The 21,432-nt window shown below is 46.2% G+C and overlaps 1 protein-coding gene across 2 annotated transcripts in view; it reads left to right on the top strand.

Annotated features, from left to right (window-relative positions):
* LOC141050066 (uncharacterized) overlaps positions 1 to 21,432 on the top strand; it is a 145,245-nt gene that overhangs the window by 39,101 nt on the left and 84,712 nt on the right. For both annotated transcript variants that reach the window (XM_073547001.1, XM_073546932.1), the window contains exons 6-8: positions 13,138 to 13,305; positions 14,073 to 14,174; positions 20,952 to 21,062. In XM_073547001.1, the coding sequence (XP_073403102.1) occupies positions 13,138 to 13,305; positions 14,073 to 14,174; positions 20,952 to 21,062 (381 nt within the window). The remainder of the gene's footprint in view (positions 1 to 13,137; positions 13,306 to 14,072; positions 14,175 to 20,951; positions 21,063 to 21,432) is intronic.

The following is a 21,432-nucleotide window of genomic DNA, read 5'->3' as shown; positions in this document are numbered from 1 at the left end:
CTCGACAATTCTGGACCCAGCATTGCACAGGTACCAGCAGCCCGGTCTTCCTCCTTACACTCCCACCCTCCTTAAACTCACCATTCCATGGGCAAGAGTTCCTTCAGCAGACGCTCACATTCTTCCACTCCTTGAATAATTTGTTGCCAAATAAATTGATTTTGTCCATAACGAGTGGGAGGTTCTCTGACCGGCGTAATTCAGATTGACCAATAGGAGGCGAGAGAATATTTAGTCCAATGAATCTGCCTTCTCTGTTGCTTCAGGCCCATACATTTCCCTGGGACCGGTGGACGGTGAATTATTCAAGGCTAGTGCTAAGGCGATTATCTCATCAGTCGAGAACCATTAAACTGGGTGCCTAGGCTACGTCCGGCACTCTCTCTCCTTTCTCCGGACCCTGTGACATACAGGGCCGTAACATACTGCGATGAACTATTCGAGTAGGGGTGCCTTTTTCCAGTTCGGGTTCAACTTCATACACCGGCCCGTCAGCACTAACTCGGCATTTCACTCGATGCAGGGTCTTCTCCCATCAATGTTCCAGCTTTCCGTGGGGCCGCTGGTCCTGGATCAACACCAGATCTCCTGCCCTTAGAGCTGTCCCTTGCGTAGGTGTTGTTTTATGGTGCTGGATTTCTCGGAACTTCGTCTGTACCAGCAGACGAAGAGTCTGTAGTTGATGTTGATGTTCTCGGACCCAGGAAGACACCCCTGTCTGCGAGTACTCTTCTTCCGGGTCCAACTCCAGCTCTGTGATCACCCATCCCTTTCGCCCGGACAGCAAAGTATGCGGAGTGTATCCTGTTGTACTGTGCACTCGATTGTTGTACACCCAGACTAATTCAGCCATGAACTCCGGCCGCACATGGCCTGCGAAGCTGATTCAGCAATCTAGCCCCGGGTCGGAGTCAACACAGCGAAGTTGGTGAAGTGGTCGGTCATCACCAGGCAGTGTTCATAACCGAGATGTGCCGGGCCTACAGCTGAGTAGTCAATCATCAATAACTTTAAGATGGTCTGCGTTGGGATTCTCTGCTCTGGAGGTTTAGCTAGTTCACAGCTCTGACATCTTTGACAGGCCTCCTCTACTGCCGTCCTCAATCGAGGGTGATACACTTCTATAACCACTGGAATGTCTTCTCTGGACCAAAGTGAACCCTTCTCTTATGGACCTCCGTAGCCACCACACGGATCAATTTTTCTGGGAGCACTACTTGCCAAGTGACCCCCATTTCCTGTACTAGCTGTACTCTTCTGTATAGCAATCCATCCTCTAACTGGAGCCTCTCCCACTGTCTCAGAATATGCAGAGCCCCTGGGGACAGAGCTTCTCTCTTTCGCCGGCTGGAAAGTTGCTTCAGAGCCACCCACTGTCTCAGCTGGGCAAGTTCCTTATCTGCTTGCTGGAGTTGCACCCAGTGATCCTGAGGTCATCCTAGCACCTCTTCTCCAGACGCCTCTCCGATCTGTCCCTGCGTCTCTACCAACGACCTAGCAAGGTCCCGGGAAAAAAAAGGAATCTCCTCAGCCTCCAATTCTTCGTCTCGGTCACGTTCAGGCTGCTCATGAGTCACTCTCGAGAGAGAGAGAGCATCAGCTTGTGTATTCTCAGCCCCGGACCGATAAGCAATCTAACATCGATACTTCGCCATGCAGGCCACCCATCGTTGTTCCAAGGCCCCCAATTTTGCATTTTCCAGGTGGGCTAGGGGATTATTCTCAGTGTGCACCAGGACATCAGACCCCGACAAATACTCTGCAAACTTTTCGATCTTTGCCCGCACCAATGCAGCATTTCCAACTTGAAAGAGCTGTAATTGTCCTGGTTCTGTTCCGAGTCATGAAGAGACAGGCTCGCATAGGCTATCAGTCATTCCTTTCCTTCCCACATTTGTGATAGAATGGCCCCCATCAGTGTGAAGGATGAAGGGCTGTGAGAAATCCGCATAGGCGAGTATTGTGGTTTCCGTCAAGGCCATTTTCAAGGCTCGAAAGGCTTCATCCTGGCTGCTTCCCCATTGGATATCTCGATTCCTCGAACCAGATGGCACTCCCTTTAGTAGTTCCAGCAGTGGGTTAGCGAGATGGGTAAAATTCTTTACGAACCTTCGGTATAACCTAGCAAGTTCCAAGAACATCTTTCACTGTGGTCGGGGCGGGCCTTTCTTGCTATCTTTTCATGCATAGGCCTCACACCTTCAGCGGATATGATGTGTTCCTGACACTCAATTTGTTTGCAGAAAAGGTGACATTTTTAGGGCTTCACTTTCAGGCCCTGATTCTGCAGTCGACTCAACACTTGCTCCAGCTGCCGAAGATGTTCCTCAAAGGTGGCCGCATAGATGATGATATTATCGAGATAGATGAGTGTTGCTTTGAAATTCAAGTCCCCCAAGCATCTTTCCATTAACGGCTGAAACGTCCCGGGAAAGATAGTCAAGCCAAAGAACATCCTATTAAACTCAAACAGTCACATGGGCAGTATGAACGCCATCTTCTGCCGATCGTGTTCAGCAATTGCCACCTGTCAGTACCCGCAGACCAGATCCAAGGATGAAAAATACTTCACTTTTCCAAAGGCAAACATAGATTCCTCAATTCTGGGCAATAGTTAGTCCCGCCTCGCACCGTACAAGCATTCAGTTGTCTGTAATTAATGCAGAAGCGCAGGGTTCCATCCTTCTTCCAAACAAAAACAATCGGAGCCGCCCACGGGTTTTGATTCTCCCGTATGACTCCACTCTGCAACATGTGAGCCAGTATCTCCTTCACTTCCTTATACATCTGAGGAGGTATCTGTCAATATCTTTCCCAAGCTGGTGAGGCATTTCCAGTGGGAATCTTGTGAGCAATAGCCTGGGTGCACCCGAAGTCATCTTCACGGTGAGTGAAGACCTTCTGGTAGCGCTCCAGTACATCTTCCACCTGTTGAACCTGCTGCGGTGAGAATCCTGTCAATTTGGCCCACGTCTGGTCCAACGACCCTCCTTCATGCTTCAGACAGATTCTCCAGTGTCATTGTTACGGCTAGGGTACATGGATCTCCTTGCATTACTGCCAACTGTATGGCCTTCGGTTGCACTAACATTTCCAGCATTCCTAGTACCTGAGCCACTTAACTCCTAGGCGGGAGGGTGATATTATCATCTCCCAGGTAGACGCACCGCATCACAATGTTGCCATCATGGATCATGGCTAATGTCCAAGCAGCAAGGAATCCTGGGGGTACCAGATCCACCGTTGTTGGCTCTATCTGCACTTCCAGTCCCTCAACAGGCTCGTACCGGCAACGTGAGCACAGTCTGACCAGGCGGTAGAATGAGTTTAGCAGCTGCAGGAACCACCTTTCCCCAAACTTTCCCTTTGCTTGACATTTCCTGGGCCTGAGCAGCCCACATCAGTTGCTGAAATACCTTTCTTTTGGGGGTTTGGGGGCTTCAATGGTCCAGAAAGGCCTCTTATGGCTCACTGGTCAGGAGTTTCCAATTTCTTTCAGTACATTCATCCTGAGAGTCATCGTAGGCCCGCTTCCAACATCTCCGGCAATCAACACGACTCCTTTGTGGCCCACATCCTTTCCGCACACTTTAATCTCCATCCAGAGCACCCCTGAGGCCATAATGGGCAACTGGTTGGCTGCCGTCAATCTGATCACTGGGCCCCACTCTGTCCGCGACACTTCTGGAAAATGACGTCTAAAGTACACATCCGGCATGGTGATCACTTGCGAACCAGTATCAATCAAGCAACGGACGGCTCGCCCAGATTGTAGGACTTGTATAAATCAAACTTTTGGGACTGTCCTCTCTCCTTGGTCTCTCCGGCTCTGGGCAGCATCCCCCAGACACGGAGCCCACTAGTTTAATGGCTGCCGAGGTAGGGACGGTCCCCATCTCACACACCCTCCGGCATCGTGTCCGGCATTCCCACACTTGAAACAAAGGATGAACTCACTTAGAAACAATATCTCTAAAGGATATCCAAAACATGGCTTGTCTCGACATTGTATTGAAAAACATGGGAATAAAGCCTCACTATGAGTTACACCTATAGATCATATTCCAGCAGATACCCCAAACATTGTTTAGATGTTTAACGTGTTCTATCAGAGGTTATAGTTTGATATAAAGTTATTGAGACTGGCGTATGACATTTTGACATTGGAGGGGGCATTTTCACAGGAATTGATGTTTTGTCTGTTTGTGATGTCATGAAGGTTTTGTATAAAGCCACAATCATTCCTAGCAAGTGGAGAAATAGTATGATGGTATTGGGAAGCCTTAAGTGTTTTGTCTTGCCTAAAACCTGTGGGTTTGATTCTAGTTAACTCTATTTTTATAAAATTTTAATATGTAGTGATTATAGGTTTCATATACTTTTTCAAATTAAAGATTGATTGTTTAGATGTTTAATGTGTTTTATCATAGATTAGATCTTTACAGTATATAAAGTTATTGTGACTGGTGTATGACATTTTGACATTGGAGGGGGCGTTTCCAAAAGCGATGTCTGTTGTTTGTAATTGTGATGTCATGAAGGCTTTGTATAAAACCACTGCTGTAAACAGATACTGTAATACTTTGGCCCTGAGAAAGTGGCATATTTGCCACGAAACACGTTGGCACAATAAAGCTTTGAAGAATAATCCTGTCCTTGTGTGGTCAGCGCGGATACATTGAAATACCCGGTCTTTTTTTTTCTTCCTTGGTCACACTTGAAACAAGTCGGATTCTATTCTGAATGAGATTGTCCCATTCCCTGGCGATGTTCGACGAGCAAGCGGGACTCGGAGTCACTCCTGTCTCTAGGCATATTTTGAGCTACAATGGGGGCTCTTCTGAAGCTGGACCACTCTTCCCGCATTTTCTGTATTTCCTTCCGGATCTCTTGGGCCCATTCAGGTTCAGCCGCGGGCGAGGCAGGTACCTCATTTCTCCGGTCCAGCCCTGCAAAGACTGCTGTCACCTGCTCCTGCCCTCTCACGCGTGCCTCCGCCCCAATTTCTAAGAAGGTAATTTGCGGTTTGGCACGCAGGCACTCCCGCAAGGCTTGCTTAACCGACACGTCCCTGAGGCCCGCCACAAACTGATCCCGCAATATCCCATCAGGAGGTCCCACTCCTATTGTCCCCAAATTGTCTCGTTTGGTGATACACACGTTTACCTCTTGCAGTGCATTAATATATTGAGTCACTGAGTGTTCTGTTCATGAGGGGGGCGAAACATTACAGAACATCTAGCCTCACTGCCCAGGGCCATCACAGCAATCTCTTCTTGCATAGCAGGAGTCATAAGGTGCATCTTCAACATGCCTTTAACCTGCTCAGTCCAGTCCCACAGCATTAAATTACTCCCCATGAACTTTGGGAGATTGCTGAGCATGGCCCCCAGCAGCAAGCTGGACCTCGGGGCACTGATGACAGATTGATCTGCTGCCTCTGCGTTCCTAGACTGCATACTGTCGACTGTGCCAAATGTTAGCAGGTGTAAGGATGCAGTAACATAGGGAATGCAGAGCAAGGATTAACAACAGTGCAGTTTAATTTATAACAATAATGAACTTCTCGCAGGGAGGTAACGGGTAATTAACAGTAGAATTATGAAATAACACAACAGTCTTATTATTAAACTTCACTTATTGTGACTTCTCTGCTCCTCGTTCATATACAGTCTGATGAGAGTTGAAATAACAGCAGCGGCCGGCACTGCGTCTTCAGGCATAACTTGCCAACACTCGATCTAGCTTCTGGTGGCAATGGGAGGTCACCGGTTTTTGCCCGTTGAGCCCCTAGTCCATTAATCTGTAAAGCAGGGGTTGGATGAAGTCTCTATCCGGTGCGTGCTCCATTGCACGCTTGTCAGTGAGGGGGAACACACCACACGATCCTGTACCTGGCACTTGCTTCTCAATGCGAGCGCTGCACACTGCTTCATTGTGCGCCCATTGCTCTGCGAGCTCTCTGGCTCTCGGAGACCCTCAAGTAACCTCTGCCAGGTCTCAGCTCTGCACTTCCTCTCGCTTTGCAGCATGTGGAACACATCCCCTTCTTTCCTCTGCCGGCGGGAAACTAAACTCTTTTCCCGTGCTTCCTGCTCTCTCCCCTTTCTCGCGACGCCCCGCTCACCATGTCATGGGTCCTGTCCGGTTCCCCATTCTTTCCCCCCAGCAACACTGGACGCAGCCTCAACAGTTCCGGACCCAGCACTGAACAGGTACCCAATTGCAAATAGAAACACCAGCAAAAAATCTCAAATGTCCATGCTATAAGGCGACTCAATATCATACTTCAAACAAGGAGGAACAACAAGTATATGTAGCCAAAAATACAGAGAAAAATTGTATCTATCAAAAGTTATGCTTTAATAAATATATATGGTACAAACATTATGTAATAACAAACATGCATGGGAATATATCAATATCATGTGACTAACTCCATAGGTCAATATAATGACCAGGAAAAGCGGGACCCAAAAATATAATAACACATGCACCATTCAAAAAAGGTCACACAGAAGGTTAGAAGTTATTTAAGGACACATGTTATTTAGCGATAAGGAAAGAGTAAATGAATAAACTACACTAAGTTCCCTAAAGCATATCAATCACTATACCGCTAGGTGAACATTATATAGTGAGGGTAAATAGACATACCAATACTGTGAATACCTCCCATTGACACAAAATAGCGCTTTTACATGTATATAATCCAATGCATGGTAAAGGAGGAATTTAATAAAAGATTGGTAAGAGATAATTACCCATGGTGGTGTATATGACGTCCCGTCTGGACCTTGGTCATGTACCCCGACGCGCATTTCGCGTACAAAGGATGTCGCTTCCTCAGGGGGCCTCCTTTACCGTGCATAGGATTATATACATGTAAAGGCGCTATTTTGTGTCAATGGGAGGTATTCACAGTATTGGTATGTCTATTTACCCTCACTATATAATGTTCAACTAGCGGTATAGTGATTGATATGCTTTAGGGAACTTAGTATTGTTTATTCATTTACTCTTTCCTTATCGCTAAATAACATGTGTCCTTAAATAACTTCTAACCTTCTGTGTGACCTATTTTGAATGGTGCATGTGTTATTATATTTTTGGGTCCCGCTTTTCCTGGTCTTTATATTGACCTATGGAGTTAGTCACATGATATTGATATATGCACATGCATGTTTGTTATTACATAATGTTTGTACCATATATATTTATTAAAGCATAACTTTTGATAGATACAATTTTTCTCTGTATTTTTGGCTACTGAACAGGTACCCGTAGCCCGGTCTTCCTCCTGACACTAGTCAGGCTGGTCTTGCAGATACTCAGAGAGAATAAATTATTTGTAAAACCAGAGAAATGTTTGTTCTCAGTTCAGGAGATCCCTTTTCTGGGTTATTATCATCCACCCGTTTTTGCTTGGATCTGGCAAAAGTCCAGGTGGTACTGGACTGTGATCGTACTGAGGACTTAATGGCTTTTCAAAGGTTTTTAGGCTTTGCCAACTACTACCATAAGTTCGTAAAAACTTTTTGATAGAGGCTGGATACGATCAGGAAAGGGTCTGACTTTTCCAAATGGTCCAGTCCAGTTAGTAAGGCATTTGATACTTTAAAGAAATGTTTTGTTTCCGTGCCGATTCTTATACAACCTGACGTCACTCAGCCATTCATTGCAGAGGTTGACCCAGAAATGGGTGTGGAGCTGTATTGTCGCAGGGTGCACCTTCAAGTGAATGGCATCTATGTGCTTACTTTTCAAAGAAACTGTTGTCTGCTGAGAAAAACTACGACATTGGTAATAGGTAACTCTTGGCAATGAAATGTACTTTTGAAGAGCGGCGACATTTTCTGGAGTGAGCAGTACATCCAGTCATGGTAATCACTGATCATAAAAATGTTTATATATAAAATCTGCGTCTGACACCTAGACAGGCAAGATGATCAATGTTCTTCACCAGATTCATCTTTTTGTGACATATAGGCCAGGGAATAAGGACATTAAGGAGGATGCTTTATCTCAATGTTTTCCTGTTGGAGGAGATAATTGTGAACCAGTTCCTATATTACAGAAAGGGGTAGTTATTGCAACTATTTGCTCTGATCTGGAGAGGGAGGTTGTAGAGGTTCAGGGGGACACCCCTGCTGCCTGACCTTTAGGTAATCTGTTTGTTTCTCTCAATATCCATCTTAAAGTTTTATGCAAACATCATGATTTGATCTTGGCCATACATCCTGGTAATAAAGCCTCCTTACATTTCCTTACTTGGCGTTTTTGGTGGCCTGCGGTGGACCAGGATGATCCTTCATACTCGTCCATCTGGGGCTCCCGATTCCCAGTAGACCTTGAACTCATTTGTCGGTATATTTTGTCATGGATCTACCTGTATCTGCAGGTTATATTGGTGGTAGTGGACACATTCAGCAAGATGTCTCACTTCATTGCACTACTATCTTTACCTTTACCTAAGGCTAAAACCTTAGCACAAGTTTTTGTCAAAGAAATTTATTTCTAAATTTTGGAAAATATTTTGCGCTCATTTGGGGATCCATCTTTCTTTTTCTTCAGCCTTTCATCCACTGAATGTGTAAACTAGAATCTGAAAACTTATCTTAAGCGTTTTTTGTCTGAGAATCAGCAAGATTTGGTTACTTCCTTACCACTATCTGAATTTGCAGTGAATAACATTCTTTGGAGCATACAGATTTCATCCTCATTTCTGCTCTTCCAATAGGAATAGTTCTTCAGGAATACCTTAGGAGGAATAGTTTTCTTCACCTATTTCATCAGTGTGGCAAGGTGCTCTTAATAATAATAATTTGAAAAAGATGGGGCCCAAATATAAGAATGGGGCTGATCGGAGTTATTTGGTGGGTCCAGACATGTGTGTTGGTGATTTAGTGTGGTTGTCCACGAGGAACATTAAGTTGATGATTCCTGCTTGGAAGTTGGCCTCAGGTTCCTCAGTCCCTATAAGATTGTGACTGTCACGAATCCAGTAGTGTTTAGCCTTGCTTTGTCACCCACTTTTAGGTTTCATAATGTGCTTCACAGATCTCTACTCAAAAAATACATTGCTTCCTCTAGGCCATCTCCACCACCACCTTCCCCGGTCATTGTTGATGGGAATTGTGAAGATTGCTAAGATTATTGATTCTCACTTGGTTCATCACTTTCTTCAGTTTGTGGTACACTGAAAGGGTTACAGTCCTGAAGAAATAATGTGAGTACTTTCATCTGACTTCCATTGGTTCAGGTTGGTCAGATCTTTTTACGCAACACACTCTGATAAACTCGGCACTCAAGTTCTGGAGGTCCCTCTTGAAAGAGGGAGTACTGGCATAGGGATGCCACAGCATTTGGTTTCAAGTACTCCTGCACTGGTTAGAAGCACTTCACCACAGTATTAAACTGTGCAGGTTTTTTCCCTGCTAGGAGTGCAAGGGTTAATCTGATCAGTTGATCTCCTTATACACTTCATGGATACAATATAATTGCCCATAGATGTTATTCACCAAGGAGATTTTATACTACAAGGTGTCATGATAATATTAGGCAAAAAATATATAAAGATGGATAATAGACGTATAATCAACATTCAAATGCTAGCTGTAAATACATGCTCACACATAAGGTTACAAAGCTCCCAATTAGCCTCAATAAGATCACAAGAAGATGGGCATAGTATTGCAAAAGAATCACAGACAGTGCTGTAATGAAAGAGTTAAGTATTAGAGGTTTTTACCTGAACAATAATAGGAGGCAGCCCACCCAGTGTGTCCCTCCCCGATGCGCGTTTCGGCGTGATTGCCTTTCTCAAGGGGTGATGGGAGGAAGGGAAGTGAGGAATTTAAAAAGTGCTGTCACCACCATTCACAGACAGAACCCTGGACATGTGATCTATGCAGCCAATCATATCCCAGCCAGCCTCTGCAACTTATTTGTATAATGCCCCTGTTGTCATGAGGATATCAGATATTCAATTCGCTATAGCTGCATCCTGTACGCCTTCCAAGACGTATGTATAACTATGGCAACATAAGGCGCAAAATGGCATCCAAGCTCACTGCAGCCATGTCCAGACCGCCTCTGATGACGCATGTGTTACCGCGGCAACACAGGACGCGAAGCGGCGTCAGCTGACCGGTGACGTCACAGACATGTGACTGCTCACCAGGACAACAAAGGACGCCGAAAGTCGACGGGTGCCCCGGGATCAGCGAAGCACACTCGTGCTAGCAGCCGGACAACAGCCGTTGAGGCATAAGAATAGAATATAATGAAGCCGGCGTTAAAATGATCATAAATACAGGAAATTATAACTGAACCAGCATAAAATCACTAGGGCATAATTAAGCCGGCATAGGACCGCTGAAAAATAGAAACCTGGCAAAATATGAAATCACAAATATGAGATCATAACAATTTGGGCAACAATTTAGACAAACTTAAATATAATATATATATATATATATAATTGTTATGCGCATCCTAAACCACTTATTAATTCTATCCCAATCGGGCAGTTTCTGCGTTTACGCAGAATCTGTTCCGATGATCGTGGCTTCGAAAGACAGGCACAGGACCTCTTCTATAGGTTTAAAGAGAGAGGCTATAGTAGACGGTCTATTAAACGAGCTTATAATAGAGCGTCCTGTGTTGCCGCGGTAACACACGTGTCATCAAAGGCGGTCTGGACATGGCTGCAGTGAGCTCGGATGCCGCTTTGCGTCTTATGTTGCCATAGTTATACATACGTCTTGGAAGGCATACAGGACGCAGCTATGGCGAATTGGATATCTGATATCCTCATGACAACAGGGGCATTATTCAAGTAAGTTTCGGAGGCTGACTGGGATATGATTGGCTGCATAGATCACATGTCCAGGGTTCTGTCTGTGATTGGTGATGACAGCGCTTTTTAAATTCCCCACTTCCCTTCCTCCCATCACCCCTTGAGAAAGGCAATCACGCTGAAACGCTTGTCGGGGAGGGACACATCGGGTGGGCTGCCTCCTATTATTGTTCAGGTAAAAACCTCTAATACTTAATTCTTTCATTACAGCACTGTCTGTGATTCTTTTGCAATACTATGCCCATCTTCTTGTGATCTTATTGAGGCTAATTGGGAGCTTTGTAATCTTATGTGTGAGCATGTATTTACAGCCAGGATTTGAATATTGATTACATTTATCTTTTCTCCCTTTTATCCCACCCATGTATGTGTCCTTTTTCTCTTACATGTGCAATTGGTTTGGTTCCTTGCTCCTCACTATTTTCTATTTACCTTGGTCTGTAAATTATTAATAAATTATATTTGCAATTTCGACATGGTTCTCTGGGATTTTTTGATCGTTGGTTTTTTCTTCTGATATATCAGTTGATCTCCTGAAGCTTTCTTACTTGGATTATCTCAGCTGTTCAGTATTGGCCACTCCCCTCTGCTATATATGCTCGCCTTTGGCACCTAGGGATTGCCAGTGTTCTTACTGCCTGGTTCTGGAGTTGGAGGTGCAGTTTGTGGTTGGAGTTGGCGTTTAGAGATTGTTCAGAAGAGTTTTGTACTGTATGTGTGCACATCCTCATCCTCTACTATTTGTTTTCTGCTTCCTTAAACTCTCTTGTGTCCCACTCTGTTTGTTGTGTGTATTTTGAATGGTTGATATTTTCATTTATCCCTGTCATCTTCTCTTGTTTGTATGGATATTGTGTTCCTATACACTTCAGCTTCCTACTACCTTGGGTGGGGGAGGGGTCAGATAGGGGTTGATATAAGAGCATAGCAAGGTACGTGAACCCGGCATCTCCACCGTTAGGAGCAATTCAGGGGACAGGGATAGATTAGGGTGCCTATAGTTTTAGGGACTTGTTTAGTGGCCATAGTTCCAGCACCATCGTGACATTATCACACAGCATGCAGTTGGCGCCATCACTGTAAGCAATATCTAAGTCTAATTATTCTCTGATCTTTTTATACCTAAATACTGGACTGTTGAACATTGTGTCAATTGTGCAAAGTGTAGACAAGTAGTATCCACCACCACAGGAGTTCCAGGTCCAACCTTCCTGCCAGTTGAAGAAGTTACTTTGTGCCTTTTTTCTTCCATGTTTTACTAATTTTCAACCTTGTGCACATCACAGATCTAGATACAATGTTTATCCTGTTTTGTCCAAATATTTCAAATAGTGAAGACTATTTTCTCTATTATACGCATCCTTTCATCCTAAAGTCTATTCAACATAAGACCCATTTTGCCAGGACTATCTTCCAAAGATATTCCAGCAGATTCATGAAATAATCAGCTTAAACTATTACCGATTACCAAGAGATACAGTCAATCTGACTTTTTCAAGGAACTGATAAAATTACATTATGGCTATATGTGCTTAATTTCACTATAAATGAGGGCCTTCATTGTAGCTGCATATGAGCGTCTTATACCATAAGTTGGATAACATCAATGCGAGCCATCCTAGAGATGCCTTTGGAGCTACCAAGTTCTTCAAACCACAAAGAGATATGGACATACTTCTTTAAAAAACAATCTTCAACTCATACCTCTCATAAAGCAAAAAGCAAAAAATACACAATTTGTGCCTTTGAAGGGGGAGATTATTGGAGTTTAGAAGGCATAAATGAGGTAAACACTAATATGTCAGTGTTTCTAAAAATCAGAATTTCATAGAAAGCTATATACTGTGGTATATATATATATATATATATATATATATATATATATATTTTTTTTTTTTTTTTCTATGGGGAGGAGTGTGTGCCTAGAAGAGTATTTTTTCCACCTAATTAGTAAAAACATATATACTTTAGAATAATTGAAATACACAGCTAAAAGTTTTATTGCCATTAATAAAGAATAATGGGTATGAAAAACATAGTCAACTATACTTTTAGTATGTATAAAAAAAATTCATTGTTATGTAAACTGATCAAAACATGGTCAAAAGAGTATTTTATTAAATATGTCTTGAATATTTTAGCCTATAGGTGCATTTATATCAATTGACAGTTTTCATGCATATACTGGACGTCCATTGGCATGCACTGTGTAAATGTGACCGTACTCTTAAAGTAACATCTCATTGAACATTTTTTTTTTCCATTATGTCTTTCAGGAAACTCAGAAGAAACTCGTTCAGTAGATCTCGCTTCACGGTCTGAAAGTAAAGATAAAGGATTATATACAGAGAGTTTTCACTCAGCCTCATGGATATTTCGAGGTGATGACTGCAGCCCTGACAACAGTCCACGATGTCTCAGCAAAAGACCAAGATCCGTAGCGGGTAATTATGTATAACACATTGATCAGCTCCTCTTTATTTTGATATAGCCACTGCCACTATGCTGTTGACAGAGTTGTGCTGTTCCACTCCGTCAACTGCATAATGACCGCCAGACTGTATCTGAATGAATAGGGCCAATGTGGCCACTGTATAGTTTATGGAGCTGTGCTGTTTCGCTCCACAACTGGCCACATTCTGACACCAGGAACAGCTAATCGGTGGGGCTGATGGGTTCTTGCACCTCCACAGACTTGATATTGATGATAGGCCATCATCATAAAAGTAACAGACAACACCTTTAAAAACGCTGTCACTTTATATAAATATTGCAGAACATCTGGCTATGCCATGAAAGTCTAAGTCATTGAGATTTGAGCAACGGCACTCCTACTGCAGTCATCAGATCTCAATGATTGGGAACATGCCCACTGGGATAACCTCTACTAAGTCTAAGAATAGGGGTGCCGTTCTTCTCAGGTATGGTATGATCCAAATACCAATTTGCATACATTCCATAACACAAATCAGTTTTAAAGATAAGCAGATATCTTGATGACTTCTGTTGTCCTAATTTTTCTGACATCGTGATCCTTTGAGAGTAGCCAGCTGTTATTATTGTAATCCATTATTTTAATTAATTCCATTTTCCATTCCTTGACAGTTGACCTGCATACTTAGGGAAAACATACTTAGGATTCAAATTGGCTTCTTTTCCCAGTTGTAGCAGCAAATGAATAAACTCTGAATATGTATTCCCTTTTGAACAGTTCGTGAACGTACTGTGAGAATTGCAAAAGGTACAGGCGACTACCCATGGGGATTTCGGATCCAATTTTCAAAGCCTATTCTGGTTACTGAAGTTGATACAAGTAAGTGCATTATTTATTGTCAAAAAGAATAGCTTAGTTTATGACCAAGATGTATGTGTGTGATATAATTAGAGGCATGGCAGTATCTAGGTGTTATATTATAATTCTCAATGCCTGGGCAAAATAGAGATCTTACAAGAGCTCTGCAGAAATCTCCCTATTAAAAGAACACGCACATTCAGCAAATCTGGTTATTTTATAGAATGCCAAATCAGTGACGGGTTTTAGTGAATTAAGTAGTTAAACAGGACCTGTCACCAGGTCAAAAGTAGGCAATGAAAGATTTTGTTACTTCCAACTGTCACGCCGTGCTCACCTGGGGGCGGGACCTCGGTCCCGACGTCATCTCTTCCGGAGCTGCGGTCACTCCGGGGGTCCCGTAGGGTGCGCACGCGCAGCTCCCGTCCCCGGGCCTCCTCCTACATGTCACGTTTGCGCTTGCGCGCTCCTGTCAGTGCTGTGTAGGGCTTGGTCCTCTCTATGGTAATGGAGGACCTGACCCGGAACCTGTAGTGGTCATGTGCTTTCTGGCTAGGTCCTGACCCGGAACCAGTAGTAGTCATGTGCTATATCAGACGACCTCCCCCTAGGGGAGGTGCCTGATTATTGTTGTGCTCCTGGCTTGGTCTGCCGTGTCCCTGCCTGGCTGTGCGCTGTACTCAGGTCCTCTGCCTTGCACTCTGTTGTGCCTCTTGGCACACGCTCTGAATCTGCACTCTGCTTTGTACTCAGTCGTGCCTCCTGGCACACACTCTGATTCCGTGCTCTGTCTTATACTCAGTTGTGCCTCCGGGCACACACTCTGATCCTGTACTCAGTCTCTTACTCTGTTACACCTCCTGGCACACCTGCTGCCTGACTCAGTGCTCTGACGTGCTCCTTGCATGCTTCCTGCTTCACTCACACCCGACGAACGAAGTCTCTGTATACCACGTGTTCCCGTGTCCACACTTTACACGTTCCTGCAGACACTCTCACCCACTCGTGTCTCCTGTGAGCCGGCCGCCTGGTGCCAGCAGTCGTGGTGCCTCACCCCCTGGGGCTTGCCCCTGACACTCCCTGTATAGGGGGTGGTCTTCACTAGGTCAGCTCGCCCTGGGAGGGTTGGTGTCACGACCCAGAGGGTCCACTCCAGGAGTCGTCACAGTATAATCAGGCCATGGACCCCGCTGATGCCACCACCTCCATCCAAAAGGAACTGGTGTTCCTACGGGAGAGTCAGACCAAGATTATGGTCTTTTTGAAATCCATGGAGTCTCGTTTGTCGGCCATACAATCCGTTTCTGCCCAGTCCTCGGCCCCGCACCCAATACCGCGCCTCGGCAAGCCACCCCGATATAGCGGGGACCCTAAGATTTGTCGAGGATTTCTGAACCAATGCCGGTTACATTTTGAGCTTTTGCCGCAGCACTATCCCACTGAGCGCGCCCAAATTGCCTTTATTGTTTCACACTTAGAGGGGGAGGCATTAGCATGGGTGAACCCCCTCTGGGAGCGCAATGACCCACTCGTCTCTCGGCTTTCCACCTTTTTGGACACCTTCCGCAAGGTGTTCGACGAGCCGGGTCGGCTGGCCTCTATCACCGAGTCCCTCTTTAACCTCCATCAGGGTATGCTACCGGTAGGACAGTATGCCATCCGTTTTCGTACCTTGGCCTCCGAACTCGGTTGGAACAACGAGGCTCTCGTAGGGATCTTTTGGCGTGGCCTGTCCAGTCGGATCAAAGACGTACTGGCAGGTCGGGATACTCCCACCTCTTTAGAGGATCTGATCTCACTGGCAACACGCATCGACCTGCGGTTTCAGGAACGTGCCCGTGAATTAGCCAGAGAGAGGAGCTCCTCTCCCCTCCTCCTTTCCTGCTCCAAGAAGCCGGGAAACTTCTCCGCCTAGGGTTGATAGGAGAGGCCTCCCTAGGTGTACGTGATTCCTCTCCTCCCCTGCTCGTGTCCGTATTATTGAATCTCGGTGCCAAGCATTATTCTGAGGAGGCTTTCCTGGATTCTGGCGCGGAGGGGAATTTTATCACACTCGAGGCGGTTAAAAAATACCAGATTCCTGTCAGATCCCTGGAGACTCCTCGGTCGATTGTTTCGGTCAATGGTACGTCCGTGCTGGAGTCCGTTACCCAGGCCACCGAAGAGATCGAGCTGCAGATCGGAGCCCTGCACCTGGAGAAGATCTCCTTCCTCGTCTTGTCCACCATGTCTCACGCACTTCTTCTAGGCCTCCCTTGGCTACGGACTCATGAGCCAACCCTGGACTGGCGGTCGGGCGAGATACTCCGGTGGGGACCGTTCTGTCAGGAGAAGTGCCTGTTGCCCGTCTGTCTGATGAACTCTGCCGGTCCATCCCCGGCACCTACAGGTCTGCCGTCGGCTTACTGGTCCTTTGCAGATGTTTTCGACAAGAAGGAGGCCGAGACTCTGCCCCCCCATCGGCCATATGACTGTCCGATTGACCTCATTCCTGGTTCTACGCCACCCAGGGGTAGGATATACCCGCTATCCCCTGCTGAGACCCAAGCTATGTCTGACTATATCCAGGAGAACCTTGCTAGAGGTTTCATCCGTAAGTCCTCCTCGCCCGCGGGAGCGGGATTTTTCTTTGTAAAAAAGAAGGACGGCTCCCTCCATCCTTGCATAGACTGCCGAGGCCTCAACAATATCACGGTCAAGAACAAGTACCCATTGGCATTGATCCCGGAGCTCTTTGACCGACTTAGAGGAGCTCGAATTTTCACCAAACTGGATCTTCGTGGGGCCTACAACTTGATCCGCATTCGTTCCGGGGATGAGTGGAAGACCGCCTTTAACACCAGAGACGGTCACTACGAGTACTTGGTCATGCCCTTCGGCCTCTGCAATGCCCCAGCGGTTTTCCAGGAGTTCGTGAATGACGTCTTCCGGGATATGCTGTACTCCTGCGTGGTAGTCTATCTGGATGACATCCTCGTTTTTTCTCCAGACCTCTCCGCCCACAGAAAGAACGTGCGTCAAGTCCTCCAGCGCCTGAGGGAGAACCGCCTTTATGCCAAGCTCGAGAAATGTGCCTTCGAGCAAATGTCCCTGCCATTCTTGGGGTACATTATCTCAGAATCAGTTCTATGCATGGATCCGGCAAAAGTGTCCGCCGTCCTCGATTGGCCACAGCCCCATGGGGTGAAGGCAATCCAACGCTTCCTTGGTTTTGCGAACTACTACCGACAGTTCGTTCCTCATTTTTCCTCGTTGGTTCGCCCCATCTCGTCCCTTATCTGCAAGGGAGCTAACCCAAAGGCTTGGCCCTCTGAGGCTGATGAGGCCTTCCAGTCGTTGAAACAAGCCTTCGCCGCTGCTCCGGCGCTTCACCGACCTGAGGTTAGTAGACCTTTCACTCTCGAGGTAGACGCATCCTCTACTGGGGCTGGCGCAGTCCTTCTGCAGAAATCCTCTTCTGGACGTTTTGTCACCTGTGGCTTCTTTTCTAAAGTATTTTCCTCCACTGAGCAGAACTACTCCATTGGCGACAAAGAGCTATTGGCCATTAAGTTGGTCTTGGAGGAGTGGAGGTACTTACTGGAGGGTGCCATACATCCATTCAAGATCTTCACAGACCATAAGAACCTGGCGTACATCCAGTCCGCACAGAGGCTCAATCCTCGGCAAGCCAGGTGGTCCCTATTCTTCGCCCGCTTTGACTTTGAGCTACATTTTCGGCCCGGCGATAAGAACGTTAGAGCGGATGCGTTGTCAAGATCATTCCTGTCGTCTGATGCAGAGGAAGAACCCTCTCATATCATTGATTTATCCAAAGTAATTACTGTGGCTCCTGTCAAGTTAACCACATTACCTCTGGGAAGAACCTTTGTGGCTGAGAATAACCGAAAACGAGTGCTAAATTGGGGACATTCGTCCAAGATTGCCGGCCACGTTGGTGTCAAAAAGACTTTGGACTTAATCTCTCGCCATTATTGGTGGCCTTCACTCTCCCAGGATGTTAAAGACTTTGTAGCATCTTGCCCGTCCTGTGCCCAGAACAAGATACCCAGACAACCACCCTCCGGTCTTCTGTTCCCGCTTCCCATTCCGTCGGCTCCATGGCAGCACATAGCCATGGATTTCATTACTGATCTGCCTTGTTCTTCCGGTTGTACTGTGGTCTTGGTGGTTGTAGACCGATTTTCAAAGATGGCTCACTTCATTCCTCTTCCCGGACTACCCTCTGCTCCTGACTTGGCGAAGATCTTCATTTCCCATATCTTCAGGATTCACGGCTTCCCCCAGCACATCGTGTCGGATAGAGGGGTCCAATTCACCTCCCGGTTCTGGAGAGCTCTATGCGGACTCATGAAAGTGTCATTGGATTTCTCTTCCGCCTATCACCCCCAAACCAATGGGCAGGTGGAACGCACCAACCAGATCCTTACATCCTATCTCCGGCATTTTTCTAATGCTCATCAGAATGACTGGGTCGGTCTACTTCCTTGGGCTGAGTTCGCCTACAATAATCACTCCAGTGAATCGTCTACCAAGTCTCCTTTCTTCATCGTCTTTGGACAGCATCTCAATGTGCCTCTACCGGTACTTCCTGTCTCGGGGGTACCTGCTGCCGATTCTCAGTCTGTGGAGTTCTCCAGGGTATGGCAGGAGACCAAAACCGCTCTCGAGAAAGCACGGGACAGAATGAAATTACACGCTGACAAGAGGCGCCTGGACGTTCCTCCATTTCTCCCTGGTGACAAGGTGTGGCTCTCCACCAAATACGTCCGCCTTAAGGTACCATCTTACAAACTGGGTCCCCGTTACATTGGTCCTTTTGAGGTCCTCAGGCGGATTAATGATGTTGCTTACAAATTGAAGCTGCCTCCTTCACTCCGTATTCCCAATTCCTTCCATGTGTCTCTCCTAAAACCTGTGGTTCTTAACCGATTTCATCCTTCTCCAGGCCACACACCCCAGCCTGTTGGCTTGGGGGATGAGTTTGAGGTGAATGACATTTTGGCCATGAAGAAGGTAAGAGGGAGAACCATGTTCCTGGTCGATTGGAAGGGTTTTGGCCCCGAGGAGAGGTCATGGGAACCCAGGGAGAATATCCTCGCACCCCAGATTTTGTCTAAGTTCCTCTCCAGTTTTAGAAAGAGGGGGCGTAAAGGGGGGGTACTGTCACGCCGTGCTCACCTGGGGGCGGGACCTCGGTCCCGACGTCATCTCTTCCGGAGCTGCGGTCACTCCGGGGTTCCCGTAGGGTGCGCACGCGCAGCTCCCGTCCCCGGGCCTCCTCCTACATGTCACGTTTGCGCTTGTGCGCTCCTGTCAGTGCTGTGTAGGGCTCGGTCCTCTCTATGGTAATGGAGGACCTGACCCGGAACCTGTAGTGGTCATGTGCTTTCTGGCTAGGTCCTGACCCGGAACCAGTAGTAGTCATGTGCTATATCAGACGACCTCCCCCTAGGGGAGGTGCCTGATTATTGTTGTGCTCCTGGCTTGGTCTGCCGTGTCCCTGCCTGGCTGTGCGCTGTACTCAGGTCCTCTGCCTTGCACTCTGTTGTGCCTCTTGGCACACGCTCTGAATCTGCACTCTGCTTTGTACTCAGTCGTGCCTCCTGGCACACACTCTGATTCCGTGCTCTGTCTTATACTCAGTTGTGCCTCCGGGCACACACTCTGATCCTGTACTCAGTCTCTTACTCTGTTACACCTCCTGGCACACCTGCTGCCTGACTCAGTGCTCTGACGTGCTCCTTGCATGCTTCCTGCTTCACTCACACCCGACGAACGAAGTCTCTGTATACCACGTGTTCCCGTGTCCACACTTTACACGTTCCTGCAGACACTCTCACCCACTCGTGTCTCCTGTGAGCCGGCCGCCTGGTGCCAGCAGTCGTGGTGCCTCACCCCCTGGGGCTTGCCCCTGACACTCCCTGTATAGGGGGTGGTCTTCACTAGGTCAGCTCGCCCTGGGAGGGTTGGTGTCACGACCCAGAGGGTCCACTCCAGGAGTCGTCACACCAACGATGGCACATTTCAGATTAACTCCATATAAAGTAAAGCTATTCTAGCAGGATTTCTTGGAGGTATTGGTTGTGTACTGCATGTGACAACAATCTCCCATATTTTTCATATGTTCGGCCTGTGGGGTAGGTTGGTCCAATGGAAAGCTTTTTTTTAACAAATAAAAACACCAAGCTCGGTTATGTTTTACCAAAATCTACATCAGGTCTGCCAAAGCATGTGGGAACAAGCATTATGGTCTGAATGAGATCAAGGTTGACCTTTTTGGCCATAATTCCAAATGGTATGTGTGATGCTAACATATCACTAAAAGTACATTGTTTCTTTGATTCCTTGGAGTGATTACCTTCCCAACATTCTCGCCTCTTCTGAAGCACAGCAGTGAACAAGCGAGATCAGGTGAACGCATGACACTGCTGCATGTTGTCTCGACTCTGGAAGGGCTGGCGCTTATAGCTTCAATTGTAGCAGCAGGCCGTAGTTATACTGGTTCTCCGAGTTGACAGTCCGTTTAATAACTGGTTTGGAGAATGGCCAATCCTACTCCCTAGAAATGGCAAAATGCCTATGTCTATTTCAACTGCATGCTGGTTCTTTATGATGAGTCCTGGTATATTACAGATAATATATGGATTTACTGTGTAAAATGCTTCACTACATGACTAGACACACGCATATTTCTATGTTTGACTGGCTTTTTATATTTACTTGTATGGATGTAAGATTTTTCTTTAATGCCTTAATGCCATCTGTTTCTTCATTTTAATCATGTATATAAAACAGATGGTGCTGCAGAAGAAGCTGGACTTCAGGTTGGAGATATAGTAATGGCTGTAAATGGAACTGACGTCACTAGTATTCCTCACTCTGAAGCTGCAAGTTTAGCAAGGCAAGGTAAGCATGAACCTATATAGAGATTTAGGGATCTCATGTGATTGTATCCATGAAATATGTTGCGTTTGGCTTAATAGGTTTGCTCCCATGTTGTCTGTTCAGGAGGGAACTGCTTCTTAACCAGTCGACTTTTTGATTGCTAAGCGGTGGGAACTCCTTCTTGATTGACAGGTCAAGCCACCAGCATCATTACTGCAGTTTCCCAAACTGTGCTCTCCCGATGTTGATACTTGAAGTAGGATTGCAACTGCAGCTTCGGGGGAGTATCATAGAGGAGAAGATGGCAGAGATCGGAAGCTAAAAGAGTTAATGAAAGAGAAAGGGATGCACTCCCTAAAGAAATGAGCTGAAAAAATAAATACAGTACATT

This window comes from Dendrobates tinctorius, unplaced genomic scaffold, assembly GCF_039654945.1.
Source record: "Dendrobates tinctorius isolate UK_male_01 unplaced genomic scaffold, ASM3965494v1 ptg000003l, whole genome shotgun sequence".
Lineage (NCBI taxonomy): Eukaryota > Metazoa > Chordata > Amphibia > Anura > Dendrobatidae > Dendrobates > Dendrobates tinctorius.
The sequence above is the reverse complement of the archived record's forward strand: the minus strand, read 5'-3'. Positions and strand labels throughout refer to the sequence as shown.